At 53.6% G+C, this 25,446-nt stretch overlaps 1 protein-coding gene across 4 annotated transcripts in view; it reads right to left on the bottom strand.

Annotated features, from left to right (window-relative positions):
- Positions 1-25,446, bottom strand: part of XRRA1 (X-ray radiation resistance associated 1) — a 68,094-nt gene that overhangs the window by 2,211 nt on the left and 40,437 nt on the right. For all 4 annotated transcript variants that reach the window (XM_039911220.1, XM_039911221.1, XM_029049656.2 and 1 more), the window contains exons 9-16: positions 23,220-23,479; positions 18,148-18,191; positions 16,865-16,990; positions 15,476-15,569; positions 14,136-14,254; positions 12,459-12,695; positions 8,269-8,482; positions 5,680-5,795 (exon numbers count right to left, since the gene is read on the bottom strand). In XM_039911220.1, coding sequence (XP_039767154.1) covers positions 5,680-5,795; positions 8,269-8,482; positions 12,459-12,695; positions 14,136-14,254; positions 15,476-15,569; positions 16,865-16,990; positions 18,148-18,191; positions 23,220-23,479 — 1,210 coding nt within the window. The remainder of the gene's footprint in view (positions 1-5,679; positions 5,796-8,268; positions 8,483-12,458; positions 12,696-14,135; positions 14,255-15,475; positions 15,570-16,864; positions 16,991-18,147; positions 18,192-23,219; positions 23,480-25,446) is intronic.

The raw sequence follows: 25,446 nt of genomic DNA, 5'->3' as shown, positions 1-25,446 counted from the left end.
GTGCAAAGCACTTTTCTAAGTGCTGGGGGGATACAAGGTGATCAGGTCGTCCCAGGTGGGGTTCACGGTTTTAATCCCCATTTTACAGATGAGGTAACTGAGGCCCAGAGAAGTTAAGTGACTTGCCCAAAGCTGACAAGTGGCAGAGCCGGGATTTGAACCCATGACCTCTGACTCCCAAGCCCGGGCTCTTTCCACTGAGTCGCGCTGCTTCCCGCCCGGCCTGTCTTTAGAAAGCCGGCTGAAAGATAGGAAACAATGGATAGGGATAAAAGGCCACTTTTCCAAATGAAGGAATGCAAACTGTGGGGTTCCACAGGAGCGGGGGTAGCGCCGGAAGCAGTGTGGCTCAGTGGAAAGAGCCCGGGTTTTGGAGTCAGAGGTCATGGGTTCGAATCCCAGCTCTGCCACTTGTCAGCTGTGTGACTGTGGGCAAGTCATTTAGCTTCTCTGTGCCTCGGTTACCTCATCTGGAAAATGGGGATGAAGACTGTGAGCTCCACGTGGGACCACCTGATTCCCCTGTGTCTCCCCCAGCGCTTAGAACAGTGCTCTGCACATGGTAAGCGCTTAACAAATACCAACATTATTATTATTATTATTATTAATAATGGTGCCATGTGCCAAGCATTGTGCTAAGCGGCGGGATAGATATGACAGAGTCAGGTCGGACACAGTTCCTGGCCCTCGGGGGGCTCACGGTCTACATGGGAGGGAGGATATTGAATCCTCATTTTCCAGCCGAGGCACAGAGAAGTCGTGGGGCCGAAGCAGTGAGGCCTAGTGGAAAGAGCCCGAGCCTAGGAGTCAGAGGGCCCGGATTCTAATCTTGGCTCTGCCACTTGGCACCGCGTGACCCTGGGCAAGTCACTTCCCTCTTTTGTGCCTCGGTCACCTCATCTGTAAAACGGGGATTACATCTTCCTCCAATTCAGACTGTGACCCCCTTGGTTCACATAGTCCAACTGGTGATTATCAGGTTTCTATTCATTCGTTCAATAGTATTTATTGAGCGCTTACTATGTGCAGAGCACTGTACTAAGCGCTTGGAATGGACAATTCTACCATTCTGCCTGGCACGTAAGTGCTTAACAAGTACAACTTTAAAGAAAAAACAAAAAAGCTGACTCAACCAAGGTCCTGCCGCAGGCAAGTAAGTGGTGGAGCTGGGATTAGAACTCAAGTCCTCTGACTCCCAGGCCCTTGTCCTTCCCACTAGGCAGCATGGACCAGTGGCAAGACCACAGGTTTGGGAGTCACGGGACATGGGTTCTAATTCTGCTCTGCCACCCGTCTGCCGTGTGGCCCGTGATTGGCAGGACCGCGAAGCAGTGTGGCGTAGAGCACGGGCCTGGGAGTCGGAAGGACCCGGGTTCCAATCCCGGCTCCTCCGCTTGTCGGATGTGTGACCTTGAGCAAGTCACTATGCTTCTCTGGGCCTCAGTGACCTCGTATGAAAAATGGAGATGAAGGCTGTGAGCCCTCTGTGGGACCTGGACCGTGTCCAACCCGATTATCTTATATTCGCTCATTCATTCATTCGATCGTATTTAGTTAGCACTTACTGTGTGCGGAGCACTGTTCTAAGCACTTGGGAAAGAACATACAACAATAACCAGTGATAATCCCCGCCCACGCCGAGCTCACAGTCGAGCCGGGGGGAGACAGACATCAATACAAACGAATAAAATCGCAGATATATATATATATAAGTGCCGTAGGGCTGGGATCTACCCCGGCAGTTAGTGGAGTGCCTGGCACATAGTGAGCGCTTAACAAATACCATCAAAAAATAAAAAAGAGGGCGGACTGGAGGCACCCTGGGGAGGCAGGGAGGCTTGGGCAGGGTTCATTCATTCATTCGATAGTATTTATTGAGCGCTTACTATGTGCGGAGCACCGGACTAAGCGCTTGGAATGGACAAATGGCCAAGCCAGGGGCTCCGAGTGGCATGGCTAGCTATGCTAGGGCCTTCCAAGTAATCGACCAATCAATCAATCACATTTATTGAGTATTTACTGTGGGCGGAACACTGTACTAAGCACTTGGAAGAGTACGAGTTAAAGTTGGCAGGCCCGTTTCCCCGCCCACAAGGAGCTTACAGCTGAGAGGAAGCAGCGTGGCCTTGTGGCAAGAGCACCGGCCTGGAAGTCAGAGGACCTGGGTTCTAATTCTGGCTCCTCCCCTTGTCTGCTGTGTGAACCTTGGGTGAGTCACTTCACTTGTCAGTCAATCGTACCTCTGCTGTGTGCAGAGCACTGTAGTAAGCATTTGGGAGAGGACAATACAACGGGTGCGTTCCCCGCTCACAGCAAGTTTACCTCGCTTCTCTGTGCCTTAGTCATCTCATCTTTAAAATGGGGGTTAAGACTGTGAGCCCTTCGGGGGACATGGATTGTGTCCAACCTGAATATTTTGTATCTACCCCAGCGCTTAGTGCAGTGTCCTGCCCCTAGTAAGTGCTTAACAAATACAGTAAGTGCTTAACAATGAGAAGCAGAGTGACGTAGTGGAAGTGGAAGGGACACGGGCTTGGGAGTGAGAGGAGGTGGGTTCTAATCCCGGCCCTGCCGCTTGTCTGCTGTGTGACCTTGGGCAAGCCTCTTAACTTCTCTGTACTTCAGTTACCTCATCTGTAAAACTGGAAGTTAAGACTGTGAGCCCCATGTAGGACAACCTGATTAACTTTTATCTACCCTAATGCTTAGAACAGTGCTTGGCATGAAGTAAATGCTTAATAATAAATAATAATAATGGCATTTGCTGAGCACTGTTCTAAGGGCTGATGTAGATTCAAGGTAATCAAGTCATCCTATGTAGGGCTCACAATCTTCATCCCCATTTTACAGTGCTTGGCACACAGTGCTTAACAATAATAATAATAACAATTATTATTATTATGGTATTTGTTGAGCACTGTTCTAAGCACTGGGGTAGATACAAGGTAATCAGGTCGTCTCATGTTGGGCTCCCAGTCTCATCCCCATTTTACAGAAGAGGGAACTGAGGCCAGAGAAGTGAAGTCACTTGCCCAACATCACACAGCAGACAAGCGGCGGAACCGGAATTAGAACGCACATCCTCTGACTCCCAAGGCCGGGCTCTTGCCACTAGGCCATACCGTAAGTGTTACTGAATTGTACTTCCCCAAGTGCTTAGTACAGTGCCCTGCACACAGTGAGCACTCAATAAATACAACTGAGTTACTGTTGTCATTATTATTATTATTATTATTATTGAGAAGCAGCAGTGGGAGTCAGAGGTCACGGGTTCTAATCCCGGCTCCGCCACCTGTCAGCTGTGTTTTCCGGGCCTCAGTTCCCTCCTCCGTCAAATGGGGATGAAGACGGGGAGCCCCAAGTGGGACCACCTGATGACCTCGTACCTCCCCCGGGGCTTAGGACAGTGCTCGGTACATAGTAAGCGCTTAACAAATGCCATTATTATTATTATTATTATTAATAGCATAATTAATTATTGTTACATGAGATTGTTAGAGAGGCCAGGCGGGGGGCAGGAGCGCCCTCTAGTGGACCTACCGGAAGCCCCTTCGGGCTGCAGAAGCCCAAGGAGGGGAAAAATGAGATTATCATCAATCACCTCCAAATTCATTCACTCAATCGCATTGATGGAGCGCTCACTGTGTGCACAGCACTGTACTAAGCGCTTGGAATGGACAGTTCAGCACCAGAGACGATCCCTGCCCACAACGGGCTCACAGACTTGAAGGGGGAGACGGACTACAAAGTGAGTAGGCAGGCATCCCTGCCGACAAAATAAATAGAACCATAGATAAATGCACATCATTAATAAAATTAAGAGAGCAATAAATATGTACAGATATTCATTCGTTTATTGAGCGCTTACTCTGTGCAGAGCACGTATCTACCTCAGCGCTTAGAACAGTGCTCTGCACAGAGTAAGCGCTTAACAGATACCAACATTATTATTACTAAGCGCTTGGAATGGACAATGGGGCAACGGATAGAGACAATCCCTGGCCAGTGACGGGCTCACAGTCTAGAAGGGGGAGACAGCCGGCAGAGCGAAACAGAGCAAGACAAAAACAAGACAGCGTCATCAAGTTAAATAGAATCAAGGGGATGGACACCTCATGAACAAAATAAAGAGGGTAATAAATATGCACAAGTGCTGGGGGAAGGAGAAGGGGAAAAAGCAGAGGGGGGGGAGTCAGGGCGATGGGGAGGGGAGGAGGAGCAGAGGGAAAGGGAGGGCTCGGTCTGGGAAGGCCTCCCGGAGGAGGTGAGCTCTCGGTAGGGCTTTGAAGAGGGGAAGACTCTCCCAGCTCCCCCAAACCCAGGCCCTGTGGGTCTCATTCTCCCCTGTCTTAACCCTGCCTTTAACACTGCTGCAGCAGCAGGAGAGGAGCGGCGCGGAGAAGCGGCGCAGCCTAGTTGGGAGAGCGCGGGCCCGGGAGCCGGAGGACCCGGGTTCTAGTCCCGACTCCACCACGTGCCTGCTGTGTGACCTTGGGCAAGTATGAAATGAGCATCTGAAAAATGAGCCCCAAGTGTGACTGTGTTCAACCTATTCCAGCGCTTAGTACATTGCCTGGCACGTAATAATTATTACGGTGCTTGTTGAGGGCTTATCATATGCCAAGCACTGTACTAAGCCCTGGGGTAGATACAAGTTAAGAAGCAGGTTGGACACAGTCCCTGTCCCTCATTCATGCTCTAAATCCCCATTTTACAGATGAGGTAGCTGAGGTCCAGAGAAGTGAAGTGAGTTGCCCAAGGTCACACGGCAGACACGTGGCAGAGCCAGGATTCGCAACCCGTGCCCTCCCGACTCCCAGGCCTGTGTTCTGTCCACTGAGCTATAATGGTTAAGTGCTTACTCTGTGCCGGGCACCGTACGGAGCGCCGGGATGGATACAAGCAAATCGGGTTGGACCCAGTCCCTGTCCCACGTGGGGCTCACGGACTGAATCTCCATTTTACGGACGAGGGAACTGAGACCCAGAGAAGTGAAGGGGCAGACTCCCAGGCCCGTGCTCTATCCACTATGCCACATAAACGCTTAATGAATACCATTATTAAGTATACAATCATGTTGTCTGCGATTCGGACAAAACCTGGGCTCATGTCCATTAAAGTACCATTAAAAAACCCAAAAAGAGTTAAACATTAAGCGGGACTTCCCGATCACCTTATGGAAAGCCCATCTCCTCCAGGAGGCCTTCCCTGACTAAGCCCCCTTTTCCTCTCCTCCCACTCCCTTCTGCGTCACCTTGACTTACTCCATTTTCTCTTCCCCCCTCCCTGCCCCACAGCCCTTATGTCCGTATCTTTCATTTTTTATATATAGATTGCTCTCTGCCTCCCTGCCTCCAGACTTTAAGCTCACTGTGGTCAGGGAATGTACCTGTTTATTGTCGTACTGTCGCCTCGCAAGTGCTTAATAAAGTGCGCTGCGCCCAGAAGACGCTCAATAAATACGATCGAATGAACGACCAGTTGAGATGGGGAATCTCCCCAGAAATTTTTGAAAACAACGTTGGTTAGGTGGCAACCCACCTGGAGACAGGGGGATGGAGCCGATGACCTCTCAAGGCCTCCCTGGGGCCCTTGATCCTCTAGCCGACCCGAAGGAGCGGGCCGAACCCTGGCTCGCCAGGCGGTCGGGTGTCTTGCCGGGGCGATTTTCTCCGTTACCTTTCTGTCCCCGAGGCCCCGCGCTGTCTGGTCGGGGTCCGGCCTCATCTTGCCGGAACCGTAAAGGCCGGGCCGGGCCAGAATCCGCCGCAGCGCCCTCACGTTCTCCCGGAGCCCTGCGGACAGAAGGACCAACCCCAGCCGTCGTCGGTTCACGCGTTTCATCGTATTTACCGAGCGCTTCCTGCGGGCCGAGCACTGTGCTAAGCGCTTGGGAAAGTACTAATAATGTTGGTATTTGTTAAGCGCTTACTATGTGCCGAGCACTGTTCTAAGCGCTGGGGTAGACACAGGGGAATCAGGTTGTCCCACGTGGGGCTCACAGTCTTTATCCCCATTTTACAGATGAGGGAACTGAGGCCCAGAGAAGTGAAGTGACTTGCCCAAAGTCACCCAGCCGACAAGTACAATACAACAATAAGCAGTGACAATCCCTGCCCACGACGAGCTCACAGTCTCGAGGGGGCTCGGCGGTCACGGCTGGGGGAGCGTGGGGCTGCTGGCCAGCCCGAGCCCGGTTTTGCGGGCGGGCCTCAGCAGCCGCCTCGTGGCAGATTTTGGACTGGGGGTATCGGGGGAGAGAAGAAGAACGATAATGATGGCATTCGTTAAGCACTTACTATGTGCCAAGCACCTGTCAAACGGCAGGGACCGTCTCTATCCGTTGCCGACTTGTTCATTCCAAGCGCTTAGTACGGTGCTCTGCACATAGTAAGCGCTCAATAAATACTATTGAATGAATGAATTCTAAGCATTGGGGTAGATACGAGGTAATCAGGTTGTCCCACGTGGGGCTCACAAACTTAATCCCCATTTTACAGATGAGGTCACTGAGGGCCAGAGAAGTGAAGTGACTTGCCTAAAGTCACACGGCTGACAAGTGGTGGAGCCGAGATTAGAACCCACGACCTCTGACTCCCATGCCCGGGCTCTATCCACCGAGCCACGCTGCAATCATTGCCGGCGTCGGCGTCCGGAAAAGCCACTCGCGTGGGGCCGTGGGAGGCCTGGGCCACTCATCACGCTTTCCGGGGAAGTCGCTTAACCCCCTCGGAGTTTCTGGGTCCCTGCCCCACTCTCTGCCCCAGGTGCCAGGGGCAAGAATAATAACGATGATAATGATAGTAATAATCGTAATGGTATTTCGAACCCAGAGGTCATGGGTTCGACTCCCAGCTCTGCCACTTGTCAGCTGTGTGACTGTGGGCGAGTCACTTCACTTCTCTGTGCCTCAGTTCCCTCATCTGTAAAATGGGGATTAACTGGGAGCCTCACGTGGGACGACCTGATGCCCCTGTATCCCCCCCCCCCAGCGCTTAGAACGGTGCTCTGCACACAGTAAGCGCTTAACAAATACCGACATTTTTATTTGTTAAGCACTTACTATATGTCAAATATTCCTCTAAGTGCCGGGGCGGATACAAGCTAATCGGGTTGGGCGCAGTCCCTGCCTCACGGGCTCAAATTCCCACTTTACAGATGAGGTGACTGAGGCACGGAGAAATTAAGTGATTGGCCCAAGGTTACACAGCAGTCAAGTAAAAGAGTGAGGATTAGAACCCAGGTCATTCTGACTCCAAAGCCTGTGTTCTAGCCATTGAGCCACACTGTTGCCGCTCCATGCCGCTCCCCGGCTTGGGCGGAGAGAAAGGAGAGGGGCCCTCAGCTCTCCTCCGCTTAATTAGGAAAGACTTCCTAGAGGAAAAAGGATCGGGCAGCATGGTCTAGCGGAAAGAGCCCAGGCCGGGAAATCAGAGGACCTGGGTTCTAATCCGGGTTCTAATCAGAGAAGCAGCGTGACTCAGTGGAAGGAGCACGGGCTGGGGAGTCAGAGGTCATGGGTTCGAATCCCGGCTCCGCCGCTTGTCAGCTGTGTGACTTTGGGCGAGTCGCTTCACTTCTCTGTGCCTCGATTCCCTCATCTGTAAAATGGGGATGAAGACTGTGAGCCCCACATGGGACAACCTGATCACCTTGTATCCTCCCCAGCGCTTACAACAGTGCTCTGCACATAGTAAGTGCTTCACAGATGCCATCGTCATCATTATTATTATTAATCCCTGCTCCGCTCCTTGTCTGCTGTGCGACCTTGGGCGAATCACATCACTTCTCTGGGCCTCAGTTCCCTCATCTGTAAAATGGGGATGAAGACGGTGATCCTTATGGGGGACAGGGACTGTGTCCAACCTAATTAGCTTACATCTACCCCAGCGCTTAGTACAGTGCCTGGCACACAGTAAGCCTTTATCCAACACCATCAAAAATGCCATAAGTAAGGAGTACTTGACTGGGTTCTAATCGACCACTTGTTTGCTGCGTGACCTTGGGCAAGTTACTGCACTTCTCTGGGCCTCAGTTCCCTCATCTGTAAAATGGGGATTAAGATTGTGAGCCCCACGTGGGGCAGGGACTGTGTCCAACCTGATTATCTTGTATCTACCCCAGTGCTCGGCACCCGGTAAGTAATGCTTAACAGATATTGTCATTATTGTTATTATTATTATTTCAGCTTCCCTTTGGCTCTGATGCCCAAGCGGAGCCTTGCCCGCATTGCTGGTAGCCCGGAGAAGGTCCGCGCCGCTGACCTACCGACGGGCTCGACGAAATCCGGGTCGGGCTTCACCTGCAGCAGCTCCTCGTAGCCCCGGTACGGACCTGGGGGAGCAACGGTGACTGACTTCTCCGTCTTCCTGCTCTCCTTGACCTTCCCCTTCGCTCTTCTCCGGCTCTTGTCCCCTCCTTTCAGTTTCCTCTCCCCTCTTTCTCCTTTCCGGCTCCAGGGAGAACTCTGGATGGTGCTCGCCTGGACCCGGGGAGAGGGAAACCGATCCGCGGAGCGGTCAGCCCACCCCGACCCAGGTGAGGTCCCTGGGGCTCTGGGCTCAATCGAGCAGTCGATCGATAGCATTTATGGAGCGCTTTCTGGGGGCAGAGCACTGTACTGAGTGCTTGGGAAAGTCCGATACGACAGACTCGGTAGACACGGTCCCTGAAGCAGCGTGGCCTAGTGGCAAGGGAGCGGGCTTGGGAGTCAGAGGTCGTGGGTTCAAATTCCGGCTCCGCCACTTGCCCGCCGTGTGACCTCTGGCGAGTCATTTTCCTTCTGTGCGCCTCAGTGACCTCATCTGTAAAATGGGGATTGAGACTCTGAGCCCCCCATGGGACAACCTGATTACCTTGTACTTACCCCAGCGCTTAGAACAGTGCCTGGCACATAGTAAGCGCTTAACCGAGACCATCATTATGATGATTATTAGGAGCTTCCAGTCTATACGGACGGACGTTAAAATAAGTTACAGGTAATAATAATAATATTGGAATCTGTTCAGCATTCGCTGTGATGTGCCAGGCACCGTTCTAAGCGCTGGAGTAGATACACGCTAATCGGGTTGGACACAGTCCCCGTCCCACGACAGGGCTCACGGTCTTAATCGCCATTTTACAAATGAAGGAACTGAGGACCAGAGAGGTGAAATGACCTGCCCAGGGTCACACAACAGACCCGCGGTGGAGCCGGGATCAGAACCCAAGTCCTTCTGACTCCCAGGCCCGGGCTCTAGCCACTAGGCCACGCTACTTCTCAGGGGAAAGAGTAGAGTATAAGAAGCTATACCTACGGGCTGTGGGGCTGGGGTGAGTGTCAAAATGCATAATCGATGCAGAGGGGAGAGAGGATGGGGAAATGAGGGCTGAATCAGGGAAGGCCTCTCGGAGGAGACGTGATTTTAGGGGGGTTCGGAAGGTGGGGAGAGCGACGGTCTGTCAGACGTGAAAGGGGAGGGAATTGCGGGCCAGAGGAAGGACGGGGGCAAGGGGTCGGTGGCGAAATAGATGAGGTCGGCGTAGAGAAAGAAGGTCGGCATGGGAGGGGCGGAGTGTGTGGTTTGGGTTGTAGCAGAAGATCGGCGAGGGCAGACAGCTGGGGGACAGCTGAGCGAATGCCTTCGAGCCAGTGGATCTGTAACCTTTAATCACTTTCGTTCATTCAGTCGTATCGTGGCTCAGTGGAAAGAGCCCGGGCTTGGGAGTCCGAGGTCATGAGTTCGAATCCCAGCTCTTCCACTTGTCAGCTGTGTGACTGTGGGCGAGTCACTTCACTTCTCTGTACCTCAGGTACCTCATCTGGAAAATGGGGATTAACCGGGAGCCTCACGTGGGACGACCTGATTACCCTGTATCTCCCCCAGCGCTTAGAACGGTGCTCGGCACATGGTAAGCGCTTAACAAGTACCAACATGGTTATTATTTATTGAGCGCTTCCTATGTGCACAGCACTCTACTAAGCGCTTGGAAAGTGCAATTCGGCAACAGGGAGAGACGATCCCTACCCGACAACGGGCTCACAGTCTAAAAGAATCACTCGATAATCACCCCACAGCTCTTAAGCACTTTCCACGATTCATTTTACTATCCGTGCCCCCGCCCCCTCGAGACTGTAAGCTCCTCGTAGGTGGGAAAGGTGGCTGTCAACTCGGTCGTACTGTGCTCTTCCAAATGCTTAGTCCAGGGCTTCGCACAGTGTAAGCGCTCAATGGACCCCACCGACTGCTCGGCTGATTGAGTCTCTGTTGGATGCGGAGGGGGACGGGCAACCACGGGGGTCACCGACCCACAGGAGTGAAGGGCGTATCCCGGCCGAAGCCCCCCCTTTCCTCCTCTCCCACTCCCTTCTGCGTCCCCCCGGCTTGCCCCCCGTCATTCATCCCCCCTCCCGGCCCCGCGGCACTCACGTCCGTCGCCGTTATTCACCTCTGATAGCCGTCTCCCCTTCTAGGCTGTAAGCTGGTTGTGGGCAGGGAACGCGTCCGTTATACTGTACTCTCCCAAGCGCTTAGTACAGTGCTCTGCGCACCGTAGTTGCTCAAGAAATACTATTTGCTAATAGGCAGGTGGGGGTCACAACATCCGGACCGCTCCCGTCCATCCCTCCTGCTTTCTTGGGAGCAGTTGGGACGGTGCTCACAGTAAACACCCGATACTACGACGGGTCTCCCCTTGCCGGTTCCCAGCCCCCCACGTTATACCAACACACCCACAGTGTCCTACACTTGGGAAAGCAGCGGGGCGTAGTGGGAAGCAGCGTGGCCTGGTGGCTAGAGCCCGAGCCTGGGAGTCAGAAGGTCGTGGGTTCTAATCCCGGCTCCGCCACTTGTCTACCGAAGTGGGCGACTCGCTTCACTTCTCTGGGCCTCGGTTCCCTCATCTGCAGAATGGGGACGGAGACCGTGAGCCCCACGTGGGACAGGGACTGTGTCCGACCCGATCCGCACTGTACTAAGCGCTTGGGAAAGTACAGATACAGCAGTACAACAAGAAGCGGTGACAGTCCCTGCCTACGAGTTCACCGTCTAGAGCGGGGGAGACAGACGTCGATACAAATAAAAAAAAATGACAGAGAGATACATTAGTGTTGTGGGGTTGCGTTTGGGGAGGGGAGAGCAAAGGGAGTAAGTCGGGGCGACACAGAAGGGAGTGGGAGATGAGGAAAAGTGGGCTTAGTCTGGGAAGGCCTCTTGGAGGAGATGGGCCTTCAATAAGGCTTTGAAGCGGGGGGAGAGTCTTTGTCCTTCGGATTTGAAGAGGGAGGCCCTGCCAGGAGAGAGGCAGAATGTGGGCAAGGGTCAGCAGCGGGAGAGGTGAGATCAGAGCACAGTGAGAAGGTTGGCACTAGAGGAGTGAAGTGTGCGGGCTGGGTCACGGAAGGAGAGATGAGAGGTGAGTTGAAGCGGGCAAGGGGATGGAGAGCTTTAAAGCCAATGGTGAGGAGTTTTCGTTCGACACGAAGGTGGATGGGCAACCCCTGGAGATTTGGGAGGAGGGGGACGACGTGCCCTGAACGTTTCTTCAGAATGATGATCCGGGCAGCGGAGTGAAGTGCGGACTGGAGGGGGGAGAGGCAGGAGGTCGGGGGGTCGGCAAGGAGGCTGATGCAGTCATCTAGACGGGAGAGGACAAGTGAGGGTATTAACGTGGTAGCCGTTCGGACGGAGAGAAAGGGTGGATTTTAGCGATGTGTTGAAGGGGGGACCGATAGGATTCGGCGACGGATTGACTGTATGGGTTGAATGAGAGGAGTCAAGGATAACGTCAAGGTTCCGGGCTTGTGAGACGGGAAGGATGGCGGTCTCGTCTACAGTGACGGGAAAGTTAGGGAGAGGACAGGGTTTGGGTGGGAGGATAAGGAGCTCCGTTTGGGACGTGTTAAGTTTGAGGTGATGGGAGGACGTTGAGCCCTTACTATGTGCCGAGCACGGTACTTAGCTCTTGGGAGAGTCCAACGCAGCGGAATCAGCAGACGCGGTCCCCGCCCATAAGGAGCTTACAGTGTCCCCTCCATTCCTTCCACCTCCGTGGGGGAAGGAGGGGTCCGATCTCGTCGGCGATGAGGAGGAACGGGGATTCGAAAAGTGACCAGTTATACCTTGAAAAGCGTCGGGGAGCAGAACCCTCCCCCACGCACCCTCCCACCCCCAAGCCAGTGTAGCCCCCCTTAGGTTAGAGGCCATTTCACAGGAAATCCCCGTGGAGACCCCCTCGCCACCCCCCCCGGCCTAAGCGCTGGGGTGGATACAAGCAAATCGGGTTGGACCCAGCCGCTGTCCCACGTGGGGCTCCCAGTCTCAATCTCCATTTTACAGATGAAGGAACTGAGGCACAGCCTGAGGCCCAAGGTCACACAGCATCCAAGCAGAGGAGCCAGGATTAGATCGGGTCAGGCTCGGTTACCCTGCAAACAGAGACCCAGGGAGGCTGGGCCGAGGTCGGCACGAGAAGAGAACCTGTGTCACGAAGAAGGAGTCAAACTCTCGGCCTAGTGGGGTGTCCTCCCGGCAGGGCGGGAGCGACCCTCCGCCCTCTCCGGACTGCCCCGCTCGCTGCCGGCTGGGCCCCGCGGCGGCCGAGCCGATGGCCGGGAGGGGTCCGCCGTCGTCCGCCGCCGCCCACCGGGGGTCTTGGGTGGCCGAGAGGCCCAGCACCCGAGGCCCTCTGGGGACCTTGGGGATAAAGGACTGCACCTGGCGGGAACAAGACGATAATAATGTCGGTATTTGTTAAACGCTTACTATGGGCAGAGCACTGTTCTAAGCGCTGGGGTAGATACAGGGTGATCGGGTTGTCCCACGTGGGGCTCACGGGTTTAATCCCCATTTTCCAGATGAGGTCACTGAGGCCCAGAGAAGTGAAGTGACTTGCCCACAGTCACACAGCTGACAAGTGGCGGAGCACGTGCTCTGACCACGGGGCCACACCGCTTCTTCCTGTTCTGAACATCTATACGGTTCTTTCTATACGGGAAGCAGCGTGGCTCCGTCGAAAGAGCCCGGGCTTGGGAGTCGGAGGTCATGGCTTCGAATCCCGGCCCTGCCCCTCGTCGGCTGTGTGACTGTGGGCAAGTCACTTCACTTCTCTGGGCCTCAGTTGCCTCATCTGTAAAATGGAGATGAAGACCGTGAGCCTCACGTGGGACAACCTGATGACCCCGTATCTACCCCAGCGCTTAGAATAGTGCTCTGCACATAGTAAGCGCTTAACAAATACCAACGTTATTATTCTTTCCGCGCTATGTATCCGGCTAATTATATCTGTCCGTCGATAAAAGGAATATTAACTATAGTGGCGTCTGTTAAGCCTGGTGAGGGGATAGAGCAGGGGTCTGGGTGTCGGAAGGTCATGGATTCTAATCCTGGCTCCTCTACTTGTACGCTGTGTGACCTTGGCCAAGTCACTTCACTAGGCCTCACTTCCTTCATCTGTAAAATGGAGATTGAGACTGGGAGCCCCACGTGGGACGGGGACTGTGTCCAACCCGATTGGCTTGTATCCACCCCAGAGCTTAGTACGGTGCCTGGCTTATAATAAGCGCTTAATGAATTCCACAGTTATTATTATGCACTTATTATGTGCCAAGCACTTAAGCGCTGGGGTAGGTAATTAGGTCAGAGGAGTCCCTGCCTCACAGAGGGCTCCCTGTCCAAGCAGCCCGTCACTGGGCAGGGATCGTCTCTATCTGTTGCCGAATTGCATATTCCAAGCGCTTAGTACAGTGCTCTGCACATAGTAAGCGCTCAATAAATACTATTTTATTTGATTTTGTTAATGAGATGTACCTAGCCTCGATCCTATTTATTTGCTACTGTTTTAATGAGATATCCATCCCCTCGATTCTACTTATTGCCATTGTTCTCGTCTGTCCGTCTCCCCCGATTAGACCGTGAGCCCGTCAAAGGGCAGGGACCGTCTCCATCTCTTACCGATTTGTCCATTCCAAGCGCTTAGTACAGTGCTCTGCACATAGTAAGCTCTCAGTAAATACTACTGAATGAATGAACTATTGAACGAATGAACGGGTTCCATCTACCACGTCAGATGGTCAGCTTCTCAGAAGCCAAGGCCGCGGCTTCTCCTCCCCTGTCCCTTCTCCCTAGGCCTGGGGCATTGGGGATCTGTGCCCATACCTTTCTGTTAGCCCGGGGAGAAATAAAAACGGGGCATTTGCTTGGTTTTGAAATCATCTTTCGAATTAACTTAATCCCCAGCCTCTGGTGAAGGAAGCTGTTCAGCATAGGAGGGTCACCTGTCACAAGGAGAGAAACAGAGTCACAAGATTCTTCCCCGACAGGGGCCAGCTCCACAGCCGGGCAGGCAGACCGCCCCACCTCTTCCCACCCCCGGCGGGCAAAGGGGCGCTCGGACTGTCCGGCGTCTTCTTCCCCTCAGCCGCCCCTCTTCTTTCTGTTCGTTGAGAGCCCAGGTTGATCCGTCCGTCAGTCGTATTTACTGAGCACTTACCGTGTGCAGAGCACCGTACCAAGAGCTTGGGTGAGTACGACAGAACAATAAACGGACCCGCTCCCTGCCCACAACGAGCAGATTTGCCCCTCTAAGAAAAAGCTTAAATGCGACTCAACCAGGCACCTAAAGGCTTCAGCTCCTTGTGGGCAGAGATCTCGACCCTCCTGGGCTAAATCCTCCTTTTGGGACGACAGGGAAGCAGCGTGGCTCAGTGGCAAGAGCCCGGGCTTGGGAGTCCGAGGTCATGGGTTCGAATCCAGGCTCTGCCACTTGTCAGCTGGGTGACTGTGGGCGAGTCGCTTCACTTCTCTGAGCCTCAGTTCCCTCGTCTGGAAAATGGGGATGAAGACCGGGAGCCTCACGTGGGACGACCTGATGACCCTGTATCTACCTCAGCGCTTAGAACAGGGCTCTGCACATAGTAAGCGCTTAACAAATACCAACGTTATTATTATTATTATTTCACCGGTGAGAAAAGCCATAACTTGCACAGAAAATGTTCCGTTAATATTCGGAACTCAATAAACGCCTGCTCATACTAAGCTGCTAAGCCGGTAACGGAGTTACAGGGGGTCTCGGTCCCGGAAACCGAATCGACCAGTCGATCGGTGGTATTTACTGAGCGCTTTGACCGTGTGCAGAGCACCGTCTTAAGTGCGAGAGAGCGCAAGCCAGTCGGGAGAGATGATCCCTGCCTTGGAGGAGTTTCCAATGGACGGGGGGAGAGCCTGTAATTTAGTAACTCCACCTCCACTCCGGATAACCAGACCCTTGTGCCTTCCAAACGCTTAGTACAGTGCTCCGGACGCGGTAAGCGCTCAATGAATATGATTGGATGAATGAATGGCTACCAACTCTGTTGTATCTTCCTCTCCCAAGCGCTCAGTACAGTGCTCTGCGTAGTCAATAAATACCATCGATCTGATGGATCGGGCGGGACATCCCCCCAGTCCATTCCACCTTCCGGGTGAATGCCCAGGTTTCTCCGGCCCACATACTGTACCCCGGGTGCTGCTGGCCAGAGGGTTGCTGTGGAAGACCAGCTCATTCAGAGAAGGAAACAGAGCGACAGCCAGCAGGGCATCTTCCTTTGAGACCTGGAAAACACAAATCCTCGTCAGGCCCTAATAATGTTGGTATTTGTTAAGCGCTCACTATGTGCCGAGCACCGTTCTAAGCGCTGGGGTAGATACGGGGTCATCAGGTTGTCCCACACGAGGCTCACAGTTTTAATCTCCATTTTACAGATGAGGTAACTGAGGCACAGAGAAGTGAAGCGACTTGCCCACCGTCACACAGCTGACCAGCGGCGGAGCTGGGATTTGAACCCATGACCTCTGACTCCCAAGCCCAGGCTCTTTCCACTGAGCCATGCTGCTTCTCTAGTCACTAGTCTCTAGTCACTTCCAGGCTGCTTTCCATTTCACCCAAAAGAAAGATGAGCCCACCTCACTCTCCTATACCTCTAATGACAATAATAATAATAATAATAATAATGTTAGTTGTTAAGCGCTTGTTATGTGTCAGGCACCACACTAAGCGCTGGTGGATAGAAGCAAATCGGGTTGGACGCGGTCCCTCACCCAAACAGGGCTCACAGATCGTACAGATGACTGAGGCACAGAGAAGTGAAACGGCTCGCCCGAGGTCGCACGGCAGGCAAGTGTCGTGGCTCAGGGGAAAGAGCCCGGGCTCGGGAGTCGGGGGTCACGGGTTCGAGTGCCGGCTTTGCCGCTTGTCAGCTGTGTGACTGCGGGCAAGTCGTTTAACTTCTCTGTGCCTCAGTTACCTCATCTGTAAAATGGGGATGAAGACCGTGAGCCTCATGTGGGACAACCTGATGACCCTGTATCTACCCCAGTGCTTAGAATAGTGCTCTGCACATAGTAAGCGCTTAACAAACACCAACATTCTTATTATTATTAAGTGTCGGAGCTGGGATTAGAACGGTGACCTTCTGACTTCCAGACCCGTGCTCTATCCACTATGCCAGGCTTCTTCTCTAGACCGTAAGCTTGTTGCGGGCAGGGAATGTGTCTGCTATATTGTTATGTCATATTCTGCCAAGTGCTTAGTACAGTGCTCTGCACAGAGTAAGCGCTTAACAAATACCGTTATTATTATTATTATTACCATCATTATTAGTATTATTATTATTCCCTCAGCCCCTATCCACCGGCTGGGGCTCGTGGGGAGTCACCGTAGAGGACTCCACAGGCCTCCCCCATGCTGCTAGACACCTTCCCGTGGCTCGACCGCAGACCGGGCCCACGTCCAGGCCCGGCTGCCATCCGATCTATTCCCACCGCCGAGACTCCTTTGGCGGTGGAGGGGCCGGGCCAGAGCGGGAGAACCCTCATCTGCCTCCCCGAGGAGATCAGCAGGCAGTCACCTTGTTCCAGGCCAGGCTGAGGTGCATCAGCTCCGGAAACGGGGGGACCAGTTTTTGATCCAGGACCCTCAAGGACTTCGCAGGCAGGATCTTGAATATGGGGGCGAGGGGACAGAGGCTGGCGGCCTTAAAGGGAAAATGAAATTTTACTGCGTGATAAAAAGAGAAAAATCTCTGAGAGGAGTGGCAGATATTACGGCCATCATGGGGGAGGAGGATCCAGCTGGCTCCTCTGACCTCTCCGCTTTCTTCTCCCACACTATTCCAGCTCGCGCTCTTCAATCCTCCCGAGCCGATTTCCCTTGCTCTCCACACCGCTGCCTCCAACTCACGGCTCCAAACTCTCCCCCATCATATCTCCCCGTACTTCCAAAGCACCCTAAAAACCTCTCCCCTCTAGTCCATAAGCTCCTGGTGGGTAGAGATCAAGTCTACCTACTCTAGTGTATTCTTCCAAAAGCCTAGTGGACCGCTCCGCGTACGGGAAGTGTTCGACAACTACCACTGACCATTAATTAACTGGGCGGAGACGAGCCTCCCGGCCCCGGGCTCCGACGGCCGAGGCGGGTCCGAGGCCGGAGGCGGCAGACTGGCCCTGGAAGATGACCTCGCGGGCCGAAGGAGGCTCCTCCGGCTCATCCGACCACCAGGCTGCGATGACCCCGCCCAAGCCAACCAAGTGTATGCGATTATCAAATGTCCTTCGTTTGAAGGTGAATCTGCCTTAGAATAGTGGGTTGAATATCACACCTGTTGGACCACGACGCCCAGCTCTGGACAAAAGCCGAAGGTCACTACGATCACAGAAGGTTTAAGATAGGCCGAAGGGTCGGCCAGGAAGAGACGTGATAATAATCACGGTACTGGTTAAGCCCTCGCTACGCGCCAAGAACTGTTCTAAACACCGGCGAAGATACGGGGTAATCAGGTTGGGCACAGTCCCCGTGCCGCAGGGGACTCACAGTCTTTTACAGATGAGGTAACTGAGGCAGAGAGAAGTGAAGTGACTTGCCCCAAGGTCACAGCAGGCATGAGGTGGAGCCAGGATTTGAACCCACGACCTCTGACTCCCAGGGCCATATTCTTTCCACCAGGCCATACCGCCCCGAGGGACGGGGATCGGGTCTAGTTTCCCCCCCTTCTATTCTTCCCAGCCCTCTGCACAAAGTAAGCACTTAAGAAATACAATTACTACTAGAGAAATAGCTAGAAAGTGCCGACGTTTCTTGAGTTCCCGCACTATAAACTGTCAAAGGTACAAGGGGAAGGCAGGACATCCTTACCAATGTCACTGGTGGGATTTGAGTGACGAGAGAGGAAACACCTTCTGTAACCAAACAAAATTAATGAATGAATTGGCTGAGCAAGTGGACTCCATTAATAAGAAGAAGAAGAAAAAGAAGAAGAATGTGTGGTATTTGTTAAGCGCGTGCAGGTAGGCACTGTACTAAACACTGGGGTGGATAAAGCAAATCGGGTTGGACTCGGCCCCTGTCCCACGTGGGACACTCAGTCTCAATCCCCATTTTCCAGAGGAGGGAACTGAGGCCAGGGAAGTGAAGTGACTGGCCCAGGGTCACCCAGCAGACAAGTGGAGGAGCCGGGAGTAGAGCCCACTGCGATGAGCCCACAACAAGCTGCCTTACTTAGTGACTGTGATCCCGCCAACAACTACGACAAGGGAGAGACTTTGTAAAGGCACTGAGGGGCTCTACCTGAGACGGATGATTGGTGGGGGGGGAGCCGGGAGGTGGAACAGGGAGGGAGGCGGGGCTTTCTCTCCCTGTTCTACCCGGTAATGGGCCTTTGCCAATCAATGACTGCCATGGACAGTCACAGCTGGGATACCTAAGGCAGATAAACGCTGGTGGTTTTGATTCCACATAGAGGAAGGAGAGGAGAGAGGAGAGGAAAGGGGAAAGGGGAAAGGGGAGGAAGGAGAGGGGGAAAGGGGAGGAAGGAGAGGGGGAAAGGGGAGGAAGGAGAGGAAGGAAGGAGAGGAAGGAGAGGAAGGAAGGAAGGAAGGAAGGAAGGAAGGAAGGAAGGAAGGAAGGAAGGAAGGAAGGAAGGAAGGAAGGAAGGAAGGAAGGAAGGAAGGAAGGAAGGAAGGAAGGAAGGAAGGAAGGAAGGAAGGAAGGAAGGAAGGGGAGGAAGGAAGGGGAGGAAGGAAGGAAGGGGAGGAAGGAAGGAAGGGGAGGGAGGGAGGGAGGAAGGAAGGGGAGAGAGGGAGGAAAGGAGGGAGGGAAAAAGGGGAGGAAGAGGAGGAAGGAAGGGGAGGAAGAGGAGGGAGGAAGGAAGGGGAGGAAGGGGAGGAAGGAAGGGGAGGGAAGGAGGAAGGAAGGGGAGGAAGGAAGGAAGGGAGGGAGGGAGGGAGGGAGGAAGGAAGGGGAGAGAGGGAGGAAAGGAGGGAGGGAAAAAGGGAGGAAGAGGAGGAAGGAAGGGGAGGAAGAGGAGGAAGGAAGGGGAGGAAGAGGAGGGAGGAAGGAAGGGGAGGAAGGGGAGGAAGGAAGGGGAGGGAAGGAGGAAGGAAGGGGAGGAAGGAAGGAAGGGGAGGAGGAAGGAAGGGGAGAGAGGGAGGAAAGGAGGGAGGGAAAAAGGGGAGGAAGAGGAGGAAGGAAGGGGAGGAAGAGGAGCGAGGGAGGAAGGGGAGGGAGGGAGGAAGGAAGCAGAGGGAAGGGAGGGAGGGGAGGAAAGGAGGAAGGGAGGGGAGGAAAGGAGGAAGGAAGGGGAGGGAGGAGAGGCAAGAGAAGCAAGAAGGAAGTATGCTGAGAGTAGCACTTAGAGTAGAAAGGAGAAGCACTGGCAGAATGGACTCCTTTTGACCAAAGACTGGTACCGGACCCCTGGGGGGTGGAGCGAGCGAGCGAGTGAGTGTACGTATGGGTCACTCCCTTGCACGTTGGTAAAACTAAGTAAAAACCTTCCGACCATAATCTCGGTGATCAGAGGTGCGGTTTGAACTCCACTACGGGTCACTGAGGCTCCCCCGGTCCAGGGAGGTCCCGGTCGGTACGAACAGGGGGCTGGCGACACCCACGACCTCCTGACTCCCGGGCCCGTGCCCTAACCACTAGGCCACGCCGCTCCGCGGTGGTGGTAGCCGAAGGCGGCAGCAGCCGGACCCGACCAGAGCAGAAGGTCAGTGGAGCCTGAAATGGGGAGGTGTCTTCTACCCGCCCCCCGCTCAGGGAAGCCCCCATTTCTGGGGTGGGAGGGCGGTTCCCGAACACAGAGGGACAATCCCAACAGGGTCGTCGTTTCCCCCGGCATGAGGAGCCACACTGGGATTATCCCCTCCCCCTCCTTCCCTTCCCAACAGTAATAATAATGGTATTTAAGTGCTTGCTATGTGCCAAGCACTCTTCTGAGCGCCGGTAGATTCGAGGCGATCGGGTAGGCCCATGTGGGGCTCGGTTTTAATCCTAATTTGCCAGATGAGGTAACTGAGGCACAGAGAAGTGAATCGACTCGCCCAAGCTCACCTAGCAGGCGGGCGTCGGAGGTGGGATCGGAACCCACGTCCTCCGACTCCCCAGTCCGTGCTCTCGCCACCGGGCCAGGCCGCTTCGCAACAACAGGAGCGGCGGCGTGAGAATATTAAGGGTTCATAATCGTCCTCTAACGCTTCAGGGGCATCCTTCAAGGATGCCGACGGGCCTTGGTGCGTCGGTTTGGGAGTCAGAGGTCGTGGGTTCCAATCCCGGCTCCACCACTGGTCAGCTGTGTGACTTTGGGCAAGTCGCTTCACTTCTCCGAGCCTCAGTTACCTCCTCTGTAAAATGGGGACTAAGACTGAGCCCCCACGTGGGACAACCTGATCACCTCGTATCCCCCCAGCGCTTAGAACGGTGATCTGCACATAGTAAGCACTTACCAGATGCCATCGTTGTTATTTTCTTTTTTAATGGTATTTGTTACGCGCTGACTCCCTGCCAGCTACCGTGCTAAGCGCTGGGATAGACGGGTCGGACAGAGTCCGTGTCCCCCGTGGGGCTCACGGTCTTCATCCCCATTTTACAGATGAGGGAACTGAGGCCGAGAGAAGCGAAGGGACTTGCCCAAGGTCAGTCAGTCAGTGGTATTTATTGAGTGCTTACTGTGTGCGGAGCACTTCACTAAGCACTCGGTGGTATTTGATGAGTGCTTACCGTGTGCGGAGCACTGTACTAAGCGCTTGGGAAAGTCCAACAGAACTATACAACGGACCCATTCCCCGCTCCCAACGAGCTTACGGTCTCCCGGCAGACGCGTGGCGGAGCCGGGATTAGAACCCAGATCCTCCCGGCTCCCAGGCCCGTGATCTTTCCACTAGGCCGCGCTACTTCTCTTCTTCCTTAAACCCCACCCTAAACAGTGGTGTAGAGGTGGAAATTCATGCGATTTATTCCGTACAACTTATTGAGCGCTTACTGTGTGCAGAGCAGTGTACTAAGCGCCCGGGAGGGTTCGCCACAACACTAAACAGTGACATTCCCTGCCCACAATGAGCTCACAGTCTAGAATGGGCCGCATGCTTGGAATTGCCCTTCGAGAGCGGCTTCAGCTGGTACGACCGCCCCCGAGGTCAGAGGGGCTGCGGGGTCGGGGGTGGTTTCTGGACCTCTCTCCTTCCTTCCCTCAAAGTCTCTCCACCGGCGCTTAGAACAGTGCTTGGCACATAGGCTCGTATCTCCTCCTGCCTCCGGGACGTCTCCGCCCGCCGCCTAAAACTCAACATCCCCTCACCCTCTGCTCTTCCCCCTTCCCTTCCCCATTTAATATATAAAGTCAATATATATAATCAATATATAATATATATATCGACTTTACATATATAAAGTCGACATATAAAATTGCATATATTATTACCCTATTTATTTTAATGAAGTGTACATCTCCTTGATTCTATTCATCTTGATGAGGTTGTCTCGTTTTTGTTTTGCTCTCTTTCGCTCTGCCGTCCGTCTCCCCCGTTTAGACCGTGAGCCCGTCACTGGGCGGGGACGGTCTCTATCTGTTGCCGAATTGTCCATTCCAATCGCTTAGTACAGTGCTCTGCACATAGCGAGCGCTCAATAAATACTACCGAATGAATGAATGACTAGTAAGCGCTTAACAAATACCATCATTATTAATTCAGCTGGTTGAACAGCTGGAGAAGCCGGAGGCCGAGAGGCACTCGTCCTCCTCCCTCTCAGCCCCACGGCACTCCATGTATTTACCCGAATGTCTGTCTCCCTCGCTCTGTAAGCGCGTCGTGGGCAGGGAATGCGTCTGTATATTGTTGCATAGTACAGCGCTCTGCACCCAGTAAGCGCTCCATAAATACAGTGGAATGGAGGACCGAAGGAGAAGCGGCATGGCCTAGTGGAAAGAGCACAGGCTTGGGAGTCGGAAGGATGTGGGTTCTAATTCGGGCTCTGCCACTTATCTGCTGTGTGACCTGGGCCGTGTCACTTCTCTGGGCCTCGCTCACCTCATCTGTAAAATGGGGATTGAGACTGTGAGCCCCAACTGGGCACGTGGACTGTGTCCAACATGATTAGTTTGTATCTAACCCAGTGGTTACTACGGTGCCTGGGAAAAAAATAGTGCTTAACGCACACCCCCTCCCCAGGCCTCCAACGGCAAAAACAGCCGAGAAGCTGCATGGCCTACTAGGTCACGCGTTCTAATCCCGGCTCCGCCACTTGTCTGCTGTGTGACCTTAGGCAAGTCACTCACTTCTCTGGGCTCCCGTCACCTCCTCTGTAAAATGGGAGTTCATTCATTCGATCGCATTTGACTGCTTACTCTGTGCAGAGCACTGTACTAAGCGCTTGGAAAGTCCTGGAGACTGAGCCCCACATGGGACGGGGACTCACCCTATTTATTTTGTTTAATGAGATGTACATCACCCCGATTCTATTTATTTGCCATTGTTTTTTATGAGATGTCCTTCCCCTCCACTCTATTTATCGCCGTCGTTCTCGTCTGCCCGTCTCCCCCGATTAGACCGTGAGCCCGTCAAAGGGCAGGGACCGTCTCTATCTGTTGCCGATTTGTACATTCCAAGCGCTTAGTACAGTGCTCTGCACACAGTAAGCGCTCAATAAATACTATTGAATGAATGAATGACTGTGTCCAACTCGATTGGCTTGTATCCATCCCAGCGCTTAGTCCAGTAAGCACTTAACGAGTTCCACCACCACCATCATCATTATTATTATTATTATTAGCATTCACACACACACAGTCTCTTTCTGTTTCTCACTCTGGAAAGGGAGTTGGGCGCCTCCTCCTCCCCTGTCTGCTAATTGCTGGCCGCAGAGGACTGACGGGCAGACTGCAGTCTGCCCCGGACTGAAGTGGACCGGGAAGGAAAGAGTTTTCCCACCTGTCCCGCCCGCGCCCTTTCGGGTTGGTCGTACGGTGCGATCCAGCTGTCCTTTCTCCGTCCGGCTGCCCGGGCGGAGACCAGCCTCCCGGCCCCGGGGTCCGACGGCCGAGGCGGGGCCGAGGCCGGAGGCAGCAGGCTGGCCCTGGGAGACGACCTCGCGGGCCGCAGGAGGCTCCTCCGGCTCGTCCGACGTCTGGATCTGCTGCAGGTAGGGGATCCTGGTGATCCTGTTTTTGTCCAGATTTAATTTCTTCAGTCTCGGAGGAAGAAAAAGGGACAGAGGAGTCACCGTCGCTCGGGCGGGCCCCGTCACCTCGACTTCCACCACCGGCCACGCGGCTTCGGTCATTCGGTCTTATTTATTGGGCGCTTAGCGTGTGCTGGGCACCGTACTAAGCGCTTGGAAAGTACAATTCGGCAACAGATAGGGACGATCCCTCCCCCGACAACGGGTCCTCAGTCTAAAAGGGGGGGAGACAGACGACAAAGCAAAAAGAGTAGACGGGCATCGACAGCATCAATATAAATCGATGGAATTATAGATATATACACATCATTCATAAAATGAATAGAATAATAAATATACACAAGTGCTGTGGGGCGGGGAGGAGGGTAGAGAAGAGGGAGTCGGGACAATGGGGAGGGGAGGAAGAGCAGAGGAAAAGGGGAAACCAGGAGTCCCTGTGACGTGCTTAGGACAGTGTTCTGCACAAAGTGCTCAGGAAATACCGCTGATTGATTGAATAATAATAATAATAATAATGTTGGTATTTGTTAAGCGCTTACTCTGTGCAGAGCACTGTTCTAAGCGCTGGGGTAGATACAGGGTCATCAGGTTGTCCCACATGAGGCTCACAGTCTTCATCCCCCTTTTCCAGATGAGGTAACTGAGGCCCAGAGAAGTGAAGCGACCTGCCCACAGTCACACAGCTGACGAGTGGCAGAGCCTGGATTCGAACCCATGACCTCTGACTCCCAAGCCCCGGCTCTTTCCACTGAGCCACGCTGCTTCTCTAAGAGATCCAGGGCCAACACCTGGGAGGGTATCGGCAGTGAAACGGCTTTTCCATCAGCCCCCAGCAAGATCCCAAGTCCCCAGCAAGAAGCAGCGTGGTCTAGTGGACAGGGCACGGGCTTGAGAGTCAGCAGGACCTGGTTTCTAATCCTAGCTCTGCCAATTGCTTACTGTGTGACCTTGGGCAAGTCACTCAACCTCTGCGTGCCTCTGTTTTCTCAACAGTAAAATGGGGATACCTGTTTGCCCTCCTATTTAGATTGAGAGTCCCAAGTGGGACAGGCACCGTGTCCGATCTTCTCCAGCGCTCGGAACAGCATTTGACACACAGTAGGAACTTAACAAGCACCATGGGGGCGGGGAGGGGGGAAAGTTGTGGGTCTGGGTCCCTCCATTTCCATTGCGAGTAGACATGGGAAGCAGCCTGGCCTAGTGGAAAGCACGTGGTCTTGGGAGTCAGAGGATCTGGATTCTAATCCCGGCTCCTCCACTTTTGCCTGCTTTGTGACCTTGACCGAGTCACTTCATTGTTCTGTGCCTCAGTCTCCACAGTTGTGAAATGGGGATCCAATACCTGTACTCCCTCTCACTTGGACCGTGAGCCCCTTATGGGACAGGATCGGTATCTGACTTGATTGATCTGGATCTATCCCAGCGATTAGAACGGTGCTTGACACATAGTAACCACTGAAAAAATGCCATTTTTTTAAAAAAACCAGGCACGGGGGTGGGCCTGGGGGCTTAAACTATTTTCTAGTCAGTCAGCCGATTGTATTGATTGAGCATTTACTGTGTGCAGAGCACTGTACTAAGCAAGTGGGAGAGGACAGGACAATAATAAACAGACACCTTCCCTGCCCACGAGTTTAGTCTAGAGGGGGAGTAATAATGGTGATGGTATTTATTAAGTGCTTACTATGTGAGAAGCAGCGTGGCTCAGTGGAAAGAGCCCGGGCTTGGGAGTCAGAGGTCATGGGTTCTAATCCTGGCTCCGCCACTTGTCAGCTGTGTGACCTTGGGCAGGTTACTTCTCTTCTCTGGGCCTCAGTGACCTCATTTGTAAAATGAGCCCCACGTGGGACAACCTGATCACCTTGTATCCCCCCAGTGCTTAGAACAGTGCTTGGCACATAGTCGGCGCTTAACCAACGCCATTATTATCATTATTATTATTATTATGTGTCATATACCATTCTAAGTACATGGGTA

Source organism: Ornithorhynchus anatinus, chromosome 2, assembly GCF_004115215.2.
Source record: "Ornithorhynchus anatinus isolate Pmale09 chromosome 2, mOrnAna1.pri.v4, whole genome shotgun sequence".
NCBI classification, from domain to species: domain Eukaryota; kingdom Metazoa; phylum Chordata; class Mammalia; order Monotremata; family Ornithorhynchidae; genus Ornithorhynchus; species Ornithorhynchus anatinus.
Note: the sequence above shows the minus strand (reverse complement) of the source record. Positions and strands in the feature narration are given on the sequence as shown.